The sequence below is a fragment of the Hakea prostrata genome, chromosome 9, assembly GCF_041222555.1.
Source record: "Hakea prostrata isolate BN-2017 chromosome 9, UWA_Hpros_2, whole genome shotgun sequence".
Classification (NCBI taxonomy): domain Eukaryota; kingdom Viridiplantae; phylum Streptophyta; class Magnoliopsida; order Proteales; family Proteaceae; genus Hakea; species Hakea prostrata.
The window spans coordinates 16,679,991-16,693,293 of NC_142608.1; the positions used below are offsets into that span (position 1 = coordinate 16,679,991).

Consider the following 13,303-nt stretch of genomic DNA (forward strand, 5'->3'; position numbering starts at 1 on the left):
GATCAAAACCAAGGAGAAGAAGAACCTCAGAAAAACCTTCATCCTTTCTACGTTTCTTGGAGAGAGAGAGACAGTGCGAGAGTCGTTTTTCAGAAACTCAGAAATCCATAATCCGTAAATATAACCCTATATTTTGTAACCGTCCAATAGCTGAAATTCCAATTTTGCCCTTGGGCATATTATTATTAATAAATGCCAATGTCTCCCACTTGCACATGGCCAAGTGTCAATCTCTCTGTCATAGTGTGTCTCAGACACATGTATATCCCAGGTATACACATTCGATCTCTCTATCACAGTGTGCCCTAGACAAACATGTATATCCCAGATATACACATTTTGATCTCTCTATTATGTATCCCAGATACATAGACCACTTGTGTCCCAGACACCAACATGCACAAGTCATACTGGCAAATGGGTCGTGCAACAGATGATATACCTGCACTCATGAGCCCCAAACTAGAATGGCAGCATCACCCAAAAAAAAAAAAAAAAACACATCAAGTAAGCATTAGTATACCATAGTGTCCTAGGTTTATTCAAACTTACCAGACAAAAGGTATCTCGATCCCTCTAAGAGATCACCTTCTTGTCCTTAGAATGTTCACTACTATAACTAATACAGTTGGCACCAACAAACATTCTTAAGGTACAGTTGAATCAAACCTTGCCTTTCGCCCCAGTTGAATCAAACCTTTCCTTTACTGTAACTAATCATAGCTCTGATAAACGATAAGCTACAAGAAAGTAATTTTAGATTGCATGGCTATGTTAAACAGAGGCCTATAATTGCCCGTGTATAGAAAAACTATTTAATCTAGATTGAAGGAATTAGACAAGCTAGGGGCAGACCTAAAATAACCTTACAACATGTATAGCTTAAACCTTGTATCTAGTATGGCTTCAAACAGAGTTGATTGGAAGGAAATAATTCATATAGCCAACTTCATTTAGTTGGGACAAGGCATGTTGTTGTTGATGGAATTGAAAAGGCAAACTCGTTATGGACAGATGTTCTCTACAAGGTGCATTTTAACTATTTCTTCCCTTATGTATGTTTAAGTGCAAAAATAGATTTCTCTCCACATAAAACCTTTTATAGTAGTAGTTCCTTTCAAGATATGTGTGGTATTTTGCCGCCAGCTTACTATTATCTTCTTCTCCTTCCAGATATGTCGTTTGATGAAAATGACACTATCACTAATCTGATGTAGACAATTGAAGCTCTTTGATTGATTTCTCGTGATATTACTAGGGTTTTGCTTCTGTTGAAAAATTAGGACTGTGCAAATGCAATAGCCTCAGAAAAAGGTGAAAATGACACTATCACTAATCTGATGTGAGAGAGATGGTAGCTCCAAAACACTTAAAGACTTTTTTTCCCCCTTTTGGTATAAAAAAAAACTTGACGATTGTTCGACATCTTCTTGCAGATAATGATAATGGCACTGTTGGACCACTTAGTAGTAACTCGACGTTCCTTTTGATACATTTTCAGTGCATATGCCACTTTGTGGCTAAATTATGGGATTTTTGTTCGCAGCTGCTGGATATTGTTTGTGCACGCTTGTATTGAGACATGTCTACTTTTATTAATCCATTGGTTGAGATAAAATAATTTATTTTTTAAGTATAAAATTTTAAAGAATGTATTACTTCAAACTCCTGATTGAAGTTAAATTTCCAAAAAAAAAGACCAAAATCAAGTAAACCAAATCGAGAATTAGAAACGTAAACCCTAGGCTTTTCTTGATCTTGTTTTCTCATCTCCAATGACTCACTCAGTCTTCCACTTGGAAGAATCGATTGCATCTATTTTTCAAAACTTTTATTCTTTTCAAGAAAAATCCAAAGAAAAAGAAAAGAAAGCTTATTCATTCTTCGTTTAAGAAAAAAAATCAACTCACCTCCGTTCATCTGTCCCCCTTCTGAGAACATGAGAAGAGGTAAGGAATTTGACAATATGAAAACCTATAGTGATTCTTCATTTTGACAAGTTCTTATTTTCTCCAATTTATATTTTACTCTACTTTACTCTAATGCAGTGAAGCTTTGTGGAATGTGTAGATGTGCGACATCAACGATTGTTGATGGATTTGGTTCCTCTAGTTTCTATAACATCAAATGAAACTTAGATCTTGATTGTACTCCTTGTATAGGAACTCTATAGTTCAATTCGGGGTTTTAACTTTTAGGTCTTTTGTCCACTTTTTTCCCCCTCTTTTGGTGGGGTCTTTGAGATTGAACACCATTAGATCTTATCCACATTTTAGTGTTGGAGTTTTTGAATCGATTGGTAGTTTCTTTATTCAATGGATTTGCGAGAATTTAACGATGATAGTGGCTAGGGTTTTTTTCAGTTGTTTTTCACCAACCTTGTAAGAGACATTTTTATAAAGTTAAATTCAGATGGGTGGATTTCTGTAAATTAGTAAAGTTCTTAAACATCATAAGCCTAATTACCAATACTATCTTGACCGTTTAATGTTTTTAATAACACATGTCATCATTTTAGGGCTCTGTGCAACAGCCAACAAAAATCCGCGCTTGTCAAGGTGTGTTTCTTGAGAACCCATTGCTAATTTTTTGGTGACTTCGCAGCTAAAGTGCATTCGCACCCAACACGGTTTCACAGAGATTACTTTTGTTTCACATTAACTCATTAGGCATTCCCTTACCCAAATAAAAATGATAATAAAATAAAAATAAAAATATAAAAAATCATTAGGCATTCCTTCCTCCAATGTTTGGACCAGTAAATTGTCAGATCATAGGTCCTAAAAATTCAACTTCAAGAGTTGATTAAATTAGAAAAGATCAATACATCATAAGTAAGAATTCAAATATAAATCTGCTTAAAACCCTGCTCTTCTCATGCATTTGCCTCTCATGTTGTGAGGGATTAGCTTCAAAAGGAATTAAGAAATTTTCAATAGAAATACCAACATTTACTCAATGCTAGTGGTCAACAAAAGATCTAGACTTGGAAACCAACTTAACTACCAACAACGACTTATTGAATTAAAAGATTGACTAATAACAAAAGACTCCCAACCTAAGTAAACCACAAATTCTAAATTCCCAAACTCCTAATAGATAAGAACCCTTCTTGTAAAAGAGTCTTACCTTATCCACAACTTTGACCAAGTCAAAGTACTAACCCAAATAAAAAAGTAAAAATAAAACTATATCCATAGTCCTTGGATCGAGGGGATTCCAACTAGAATCATATTGACCCCTAAAGGGACAGGGAAAATGACCTAATACCCCTAGGATGGATTCAATTATCAGGATTAGGGGGTTCTTAGGGCCCACTTTAGGGCTTGGCTGGGGGGCCTCAATCAGTGGTCACATCGTCAGGAAGAAAATCAAGTCTTCTCTATTTAGTTCTTGATCAACACATAAACACACCATCCAAAAACAAATACTGCAACATCTTTTCGTCTCCTTTTTTGTGTTCTATGCTTCTCTTACTTTCCTTGTCCTACCATTATTCCCTCAAAAAACGAAGAGTAGGTTAAATTCATGCATTCTATAATAGACAGGTATCCGCATGTCTCACCTCTCTTTTGCTTCATCTCCTATTCCTTTTGTTCTTCACTCTTGTGTTACTATCTCAACTCTCTGAAAAATAGAAGAATGCCTTGAAAATTCTTGCCTTTTATCCTACTGAAGAGGACAGATAGAAGTCAATAAATGAATGGATTTAGAAAATAAATTGAAATAAAGAAAGTTGGTAAGAATGACATGAATGAATGGATTCAAAAATCTAGCCCCATACACTCAGAGCAAGATTTTCAAGATCATGCTAGCACAAATATTTAGGTGTAAATACAAATAGGAATGCTATATTATTCTCTTCAAATTTAATATTAGATGATGTTCATACTTTCTGAGAGGAAAAAAGGTGTAGTAGAATAGTTCTTCTATTGTGATTTGTGAAGTCGGAATAAGAAGTCATTTGCCAAAGATTCATGAAGTCAAGAAGAAACCTAAATTCGTGATTTGTCACAAAAAATAGAAAAATTACCACACCAAAAGAAATCAGTATTATATGAGTTAAACACAATAAAATCAATAAAATCACAAATCAATTAATAAAGTCCTTAAATCAATAAAATCACAAAAATGTAGAAATTAAGGATGGGAAAGCTAGGAACAGAATAGAACACCATTGAATGTATGCAACCTCCTTTCCCATCACGTAATGAAATTTAGGAACATTATCATCATCCAGCCAACCAATTGACTATAGGAAGATTATGCAAAAATAACAACAATATTATTAGAGATTGGAAAGAAAGAAAACAAAGGATTCAACTTCATGCAAACCTTCATAGAGGCCACACCAGAATAAGAGGGTAGACGGCCTACATATACAATAGCCATATGGAGACCGTTTCTAGAAAGAAAAAGACAGAGCCTTAATTGAAGTGATGGAATAAATTTTATCGCAAAATTAGTATATTTCCAATGAACCCTCAAATTCTAACTCATGGGACAGTGAAGAAGTTTTATAAATAAATCAGAAGTAGGAAGACTTACCGGTAACCCATTTAAAAAAGAAGCACTTCCCACCGGTAGACACAACATACCGAGGCACCCTGAACACAAAATAAGGATTTTAGTAAGATTGATCCATTGGAACTTGGATTAATGCATAACAAAAACAATGTAGGGGCTCAAACTGAGGATAAATTCCCTCAATTTTCAACCTAACGAAATTCAACATGAGATAGAAAAAAAAATTGAAAAGATAAATTCTAGCAAGCTAGCATTTTTATAGTCCTCGAACCATGCCGTCAAAGTGAGAAGAACTATTGGGAACAGCTGTCCAATTGCCCGAAAATCAGGGATTGAGGTAAACAAAGAGAGATTCACATGATATGTGCTCCGTCTTCCCTTCGTGAGAGGAGCAGATTGAGAGAGATCGATTGAAATACCTTGCTTCGTCTTCCCAATTCGTGAGAGGAGATTGAGAGTATCTTCATGGGTCGTTGGAATCTTGAAGATATCTGATTCAATTTCTATGAAATCCTTAGAGAAAAATATGAAAGATACAATATTTGGAATCTTATTTTCTTTTTTGGGTTGCATTGCTCATTTGTGATTTCTGTGATATCTCCATAGAAAATCTTTTTCTATTATGGTTTTCACTTTACAAAAATATATTGTTCTTTCCTATTGTACACAAGATTATTTTTGGAATTTTGAAGATATGTGATTCGATTTTTTTGAAATCCCTAGAGAAAAATATGAAAGTATAATATTCGAAATCATATTTTATTTTTTGGGTTGCATTGCTCATTTGTAATTGCTGTGATATTTTCATAGAAAATCATATCCTAGTATGATTTTCACTTTATACAAATATATTGTCCCTTCCTACTGTACACAAGATTTTTTTTTTTTTAAATGTACCTTAAAAGGATAACCACAATTTACCTTTTTATCAATATTTTATTTTATTTATTGTCTTTTCAAGAAAAAAGTACAAATTGTACCTTATTTTATTACTTTCTTAAAAAAGTACCATATTGATCATATTTTTTTTAACCAAAATATAAAATATTTTTTTTGGTAAAATTTGTGGAAAAATGATAGAAATTTAGTGAATGATTTATCCCCTTTTTTGTGGAGTATGATCCATATTCCATATAGAATGTAATAATTCCTAAATTTCATACATTCCATTATCATTATTCTAAAAAAATATTATTAATATAATAAAAAAATATATAAATGGAAATATAAATAGTCAATAAAGGATACAAATTTAGAAGATGATTTTTTTTTTAAAGGTATATAAATTTTATTATTATTAATAACCAAAATGTCAAAAATATCCACTCAAAAGTAGGTAAAGAAATAATAGATATCCAAAACTGAAAGTATTTCAAAGAAAATAATGACAGAAAAAGATTTGCCACAAAAATAGAGTACATGCTTTTATATAAAGTATGATTTAGTTTTAAAAAATAATAATAAAGCTAAAATCGTGGAAATGGTATAAAATTTTTGAAGAAAATTGCTTAAAAGGTTGGCATAAGCTTTTGAATTTTTTTCTTTCTTAAAAGATGATTTTCTTTATTATAAATTAAAATTTTTTATAAAATATTAGAGATTGGATCAATTGATATAGAAGAAATGTGGAATTTTGGTATGATATTAGAGATTGGATCAATTGATATAAAAGGCAGGTGGAATTTAATAAAAAGTTTTTTATTATGGATAATTGGATTCGTTGGGTTTAAAATAACAATACTTATGAATGAATTCATTAGATGCTTTTATTAGTGGTTCATATGAAACGTTGTTAGAGATTGAAAACAAAAATTTGACTCTCTTGCCAATGATGGGTTAGTCAAGCGGTTAAAGACGGGGAGGTCTTGGGTTCGCACCCACTCGGCCCTATGGTAACAAACTACCTTTCCGAAAAAGAAAAGAAAAAAATGTGACCCTCCCAAAAAAAAAAAGGAAAGAAAAAAATAGGGTAAATATCACTTACCTCCCCTCTTAGATGGACAAATAGCACTTACATCCCTTCTTAGTTGGATAATATCACTTACCTCCCCTCTTACCTAGCAAATATATCAAACACCTCCCCTCTGTTAACTTTCTCGGTTAAATGTAACTTTTACCGTTAAATATTTTTCTAAAACTCCAAACTACCCTTAACTAAAAATATTTTTTATTTTAAACCCTAAATTACAGTAATCACCCTAACAGTAAAAATATTAAATTACCCTCAATTAAAATAATTATTAAAAACCAAAACACCATAGTTAAAACCCAAATTATCTTTAATTATTAAAAGCCCAACATACCTTTTTTTTTATTTTTTTTATTTTATAAACCAATTAGAAAAACACATACTAGTATACTACTATCAAGTAAAACTAAAAATGCAATTAAAAAAAAAAAGGTATGTTGATAAAATCAAACACGTACTACTATTTTGGGTTTTTTTAATTGTTTGATAATTTAAAAAAAAAAAAGAAGGTATGTTGGGCTTTTAATAATTAATGATAATTGGGTTTTAACTATGATATTTTGGTTTAATAATTATTTTATTGAGGGTAATTTAGTATTTTAATTGCTAGGGTGATTACTGTAATTTAGGTTTAAAATAAAAAAAAATTTAGTTAAGGGTAGTTTGGGGTTTTAGAAAAAAATTTAACGGTAAAAGTTAAATTTAACCGAGAAAGTTAACAGAGGGGAGGTGTTTGATATATTTGCTAAGTAAGAGGGGATGTAAGTGATATTATTCAACTAAGAGGGGGTGTAAATGCTATTTGTCCATCTAAGAGGGGAGGTAAGTGATATTTACCCAAAAAAATATTATGTTTTACTCTTATTTTTATGAAAAATCTCTTTCTTAATTTTGGATAATGTTGGATTTTATCATTTGAAAAAAGTAGGTTTCTAATAATCGATTACAAGGAAAATTGTTTGCGATTAAAATAATATATATATATATATATATATATATATATATATATATATATATATATATATATATATATATATACTTTCTCTTTTTAGAAAAAAAAATGTATTCCCTATTTCATAGAGGTTTTTATTAGTGATTTATAAGGAAGATTGTTTGAGATTGAAAAAAAATATATATTCTCTTTTCTAAGAAATTTTTTTCTCGATTTAATTTAATTTTACGCATTTAAATAAAAAAAATATAAAAAAGGTATCAATAATTTATGAGTAAAAACTAAAATGACAACAAAACTAATACATAAAAAATAGCATTTAAATAAAGACAAATGATACAATAGTCAAGTGAAAGATTTACCGAAAAAGAGGATTACATACTTTTATAATAATAGTGTTCTTGCTGTCGCATACTAGAAATTAAAGAAGGTAGAGTGTTGAAACAGTGAGATCTCAAGTCAAGACTGTCAAGACTATAGAGTCATTATGATTTTATCAAAAACACAATAAACAAAGATCACATATCAATCCACTCTGGTGTAGATTGATTATTCAAAAACACTAGGTCTTGCCCTGAGATCTTATACAAAAATCACACAGATCAACACCCCCAAAAAGGTCTTCCAACTAGTTTGGGCCACAAAGAAACACTATGCACACCAACACTTGGACAGTTTCATGAATCTTGATGGATCATCAACGGTGCTTGCTCCGGGTTTCATCGCTGTAAAGCCTGCAACAACAACAAAAAACAACCCATTAGCAAATAAAGCTTGGTTTTAATTTAAATTTGTTGAGTAACTACCGTAAGTACCAGTCATAAACAGTAGGAGTGTTGGGTTCGGGCTTGTCAAAGAGAGCGGCTCCAATGCCTTTGGTGGCAAGGTTGCTCCCAGGGTTGAACACGCTCCTCCACACATTCTCTTTTCTAGCAGATGAAGGTGTTGCCGGTGTTGCTGGAGTTGTAGGGCTTGCTGGCATCGACAAAGATGATCTGCTTCCCTCTCCCCCTATGTCTTCATTTACTAAACACATATATAAATATAAATAACCCCACAACTGTTAATAACTAAAACAATATTAATTTCTTCATCCACTAGATAAGACACACTAAATCAAGTTTTTAGATCTATCTTTATACTAAACTGAGAAACCTAGTGGTCAAAGATACACTGGAAAGAGTACCTGTTTTAAGGTTCAAGGGCGTGGGCATGGTGGTGAGCTTCCTCAGCTTGTCGATGCTCTGATCAGGATGAGGTCCAGCCAAAATCTCATCCCAGAAATTCTCTAGCAAAACCATACTTTCTAAAAAAAGCACTTATCTTTTGATTCTCTCTGTTGATCTTTTCTTCTGTGTATGAGTACTGGGAGTATGGGAGCTTGGTTTGGCTTTAAGGTCTTCGATCTTGTATAAATAATGAAGTTTGGTGCATAAAAGTGAATTGTTTATAAGATCAAATGCAATGGATGATGTGTCGGATAAGATAAGATTTAAGTGGAAGGGCCCCCTATGGGTCCCGTCGCTGCAATAATATCTACTCATGTAGGACATGCATGATTAATGCTTTACCTTTCGTGTCTTGGACTCTTCGTTCAATGATAGATCGTAATTGCATTCTTAACTATTTTATTTTATTTTATTTTATTATTATTATTTTTTGGCAGTAGCAAACTTTATTATAAAGAAAACCCACAATACAACCGATAGACAGCATATCATAAAAAAACAAAAGCCAATGTAAATGAGGGGAGGGATCTGGGTATAAAGAAAGGCTTTCCTGAGTGGTAGCACCCTCCTTAGCCAAAGCATACATCAGCCACCATATTGGCTTCCCTAGGGACATGAGAAAATGGAAACAAACTGGAATTCTTGTGACATTCCTTGAATATCAGAGATGATGGGAATTAAAGATTTTCCATGGCACCTCCGTGAGCTGTTTCTTAAGGATAGTAATTAGGGCAAAATTATCATTTTCCATGGTCACATGGGTTAAGGAGAAGTCTATTGCCCATACCATTGCTTGGCGCATGGCTAGCGCTTTAGTAGTAAGAACATCCTGGCATTTCGTACCCTAACTGAAACCAAATAACATCTTACCCGCATGATCGTGAGCGATACCTCCAAAACCAGCCCGATGTGTCTCTTTAAATAATGACCCATTAACATTGATCTTTATAATAGGGTAAGTGGGTGCCATCCATTTGATCAAAGAGTGATGGTGCTTCACTTCTAGAACCTTATGTGTATTTGGAGAATAAAATTGAAGGCCTTTCCAAATCTGAAAGCTGTGGGCTTCCACCAATGTATTTGAGTCTGATTTCAATAGAGTTGTATAGGATTTCCATAGGAGCCAGAGTACTAGAAGAATGTCCAATGTTTTCCTGCTAGCAACCCTATGAGGCAAGAGAGTTAGGAGTTGGACAACCTTATTAGTTATCGAATCTCCTACAGTCATTTCTAAGTAGTGCAGATCATTTCAGACTTGTTTAGAAGAAGGACATAACTTGAGAATATGATCCAATGATGAATCATGATACCCACAGAAGAGACACTGAGTGGGGCAAGGAATTCCTCTAGTTGCAAGCAGAGATGCAATGGGCAGCTTTTGATGCAACAATTTCCATAGGAAATGGAGTGATCAAGGATGGATAGGGAGTCTCCACAATTTACTCCAAACTTTCGGATTTGAAGGACACAAATACTGAGCATGTATAGAGTTAAAAGCCAACCTGTATGCCGATTTCACATTGAAAATTCCCGAAGTTGTCCAACGCCAAATAATACGATCCGAGATGGGTAAGCGTGGTAATGGAATAGCCATAATTTTCTCCAATATACTGTTGGGCCACCAGGAAGCGAGAAGCTCTCAATCTCAATTCTGCGAACGTGGATTAATAAACTATGCCACAGTATTTGGACCATTGGTTGCAAAAGGAAAGCTACCCACATCAGGTGGATGATCAGGGATCCAATTAGAAGTCCAAGGGTTGATGAGATCCCCATTGCCAACTTTTAGAAAAATGCCTTGCTTGAGAAGATCTCTTCCCTTCAAAATGGATCGCCATCCCCAAGAGTCCATCGATGGGGTTGTACTTCCTAAAAGAGTGATGTTGACAATATTTTTGTGTCATTACTCGACCCCATAAAGAATGAGGATGGATGAGTAATTCCCATGCCTTCTAAGCCAGAAGAGCCAGGTTTAAAGCTTGAAGATTTTGAAAATTTAGACCCCCAGATGCCTTGGAGTTGCAAATTGTTGACCAGTCCACTATGTGAACATGTTGTTTTTCTCCATTAGACCAAAAAAAGGATCTCATCCCTTTATCCATAGCTTTGAGCACTGCTGTCGGCATGTGAAAACAAGACATAAAATGATTTGGCATTGCTACAAGCGTGGCCTTGAGTAGAACCGCTTTCGCTAGATAAGATAACAGGTTTGCCTTCCAACCCTGAAGTCGTTTATTGATTCTATCCAATAGAGTAAGGCAATGTTTTTTCTTCAGTCGACCCAAGAAGAGAGGAATTCCTAGATAAATATCAGCCTCAAAAGTGGGGGTGATATGGAAACATGAAGATAAATCTTGCTTCATACTTGATGATGTGCTAGGACTGTAATGAGCCTTAGTTTTATGCAAATTGAGTTCTTGTCAAGAGTGCGCTCAATATGTCTGAATGATTTTGCCAAAGATATGAGCTTCTTGTTTTGTAGCCTGGCCAAAGAGTATCAGATCATCGGCAAAAGCAAGGTGAGATAATTTCTCTCCACCACGAGACAATTGAATGCCCTTAAGTTTACGGCGTGATACAACCAACTCTAAATGAGAAGCTAACAATTCAACACATAAAATAAACAAATAGGGGGAAAGAGGATCCCCTTGTCTGAGTCCCTGGGATGGCGAGATATGGCCTTCCACTGAACCATTAAAAAGAAGCAAATAAGATACAGTTTGAACACGGAACATAATCCAGTCTATCCACTTGGTCGGAAACCCATAAGACTGTAACACTTGCTTGATAAAATTCCATTCCAGTCTATCATAGGTTTTGCTCATATCTAATTTAATTGCCATAAGCCCTTTCTTTCGCTTTGTATGATGATGTATTTTGGACATGATTTCATGGGCAATAAGAATATTATCTTGAAAATGCCTGCCTTTAACAAAGCCATTTTGTTGAAAAGAGACCAGATGAGGAATAACTGATTTCAGGCGATTCACCAACAGTTTAGAAATAATCTTGTAGCTTGAATCGCATAAATTGATTGGTCTAAAATCACTAACTTCCTGTGGTGAGTCATGCTTGGGAATGAGAGTGATGAAAGTAGCATTATGAGATAACGAGAAAGCACCTGTATTATAGAACTGATGGACCATCGATGTAATGTTAGGTTTAACCGACTCCCATGCATGCTGATAAAAAAGACCTGGAAATCCGGGCCAGGGGATTTCAGTCCGTTAGAACTGAACACTGCCTCCTAAATTTCCTCATCAGTAAATGGTCACATCAAAGAGAGCTTGTCTTTGCTAGAAAGTCGGTTGGCGATGGGAGATAGATAAGACTTCGGAATTGCAGGCTGGGAAGATAAGTAAATATTCTTAAAGTACCCTTCAAACACATGGGCAATATCTTCATGATTCCAAAAAATAGTGCCATTGTGTTTTATCTGCCGAATCTTATTTTTAGCCCTGCGCACCATAGTACTTTGATGAAAAAAATCTAGTATTACTATCACCCTGCAACAGCCATGAGATATGTGCATTCTGGCTCCACTTGTTAGCTTGCCGTTTTAAGTTCAACTTTAAGAGAGCAAGTCTCCTCTTCTCTTCAATGTACTAGAATTTTGGGCGAGAAGCCAAATCTGTGGATTCATGAGAAGCAATGGAATCTCTCAGTGCCTCTTCTTTGAGTTCCAATTTTTTAACTGTCTTCTTGTTCCATGATCGAAGAGCATAAGAAAACTTTGACAGTTTGGATGCCAAAACATAAGAATGAGAGCCTTTGAAAGGTAGAGTCCAATAATGATGCAATAAGTCAAGGTAGGAATGCTCTTGCAGCCAAAACATCTCAAATCTGAATGGATCTAAATTGCTTACTAGGAGCTTTATCAAGATGTAGAAGCAGTGCCTTGTGATTAGAATGAGAAACCAATAAATGTTGAACATGAGCCTCCGGAAACATCTCAAGCCAGTCCAAGTTACATATGATTGGATCAAGGCGCCCCTCAATGCGATGAGAACCATGTTGCTTATTTGACCACGTAAATTTGGACCCTGTGAAAGGAATAGTAATCAAACCATATTCATTTGTAAATCCCTGGAACGGGGCCAAAGATATGCTGGTTAAAGGCCGCCCCCTTGCCAATCAGATAATTCAAGATAAGCATTCCAATCTCCACCTATAACCCATGGCTTATCAATAAAAGAAGCCAAATTTGAAAGAGTTTGCCATTGATATTGTTGAATGGAAGGAATAGATAACACAATTTGCCAGAATCCGAAATAAGGAGATGAACACACCACAAAGAAAACCACCCCACATCCACATTAACAGAGTCAAGCCAACAAATACAAGACCTCCAGCTTTGCCCACTGGAGGAGACGACACACATTTAGAGAACCCTAGTTTTTGACAGAACACACCAACATCGGCTTTGACCAACTTAACTTCAGACAGAAAGACAAAAGAGGGCCGGGATTTTAAGATAAGAACCTTTATTTCCTTCTGGATAGAGGCCCGATCTAGACCTCTATAGTTGAGCATTACACCATTCATTTTCTTGTTGATAACCCATTGAGGTTGGTCATCAAAACCTCAGAACACTTCAAATTTGTACCATATTGATCCACTTTCATT

At 34.6% G+C, this 13,303-nt stretch overlaps 1 protein-coding gene across 2 annotated transcripts; it reads right to left on the reverse strand.

Moving 5' to 3' along the window:
* Window positions 1-7,805: 7,805 nt before the first annotated feature.
* LOC149004857 (dormancy-associated protein 1-like) lies at window positions 7,806-8,845 on the reverse strand. Of its 2 annotated transcripts, none has more exons than XM_089168498.1 (3): window positions 8,635-8,845; window positions 8,264-8,465; window positions 7,806-8,182 (listed from the first exon to the last, which is right to left on the reverse strand). In XM_089168498.1, the coding sequence occupies exons 1-3, from the start codon at window positions 8,747-8,749 to the stop codon at window positions 8,146-8,148; spliced, it is 354 nt and encodes a 117-aa protein (XP_089024624.1). In that variant the 5' UTR covers window positions 8,750-8,845; the 3' UTR covers window positions 7,806-8,145. The 2 variants fall into 2 exon arrangements, with proteins under 2 accessions (XP_089024624.1, XP_089024623.1); XM_089168497.1 differs by having other exon boundaries at window positions 8,264-8,474; window positions 8,635-8,844.
* Window positions 8,846-13,303: the final 4,458 nt, after the last annotated feature.

Coding starts and splice junctions, on each gene's coding strand:
- LOC149004857 (XM_089168497.1), bottom strand. CDS start 8,749: ATGGTTTTGCTAGAGAATTTCTGGGATGAGATTTTGGCTGGACCTCAT. Junction 8,475..8,634: donor GCCCTTGAACCTTAAAACAG/GTACTCTTTCCA, acceptor ATATGTGTTTAG/TAAATGAAGACATAGGGGGA. Junction 8,183..8,263: donor ACTCCTACTGTTTATGACTG/GTACTTACGGTA, acceptor TTGTTGTTGCAG/GCTTTACAGCGATGAAACCC.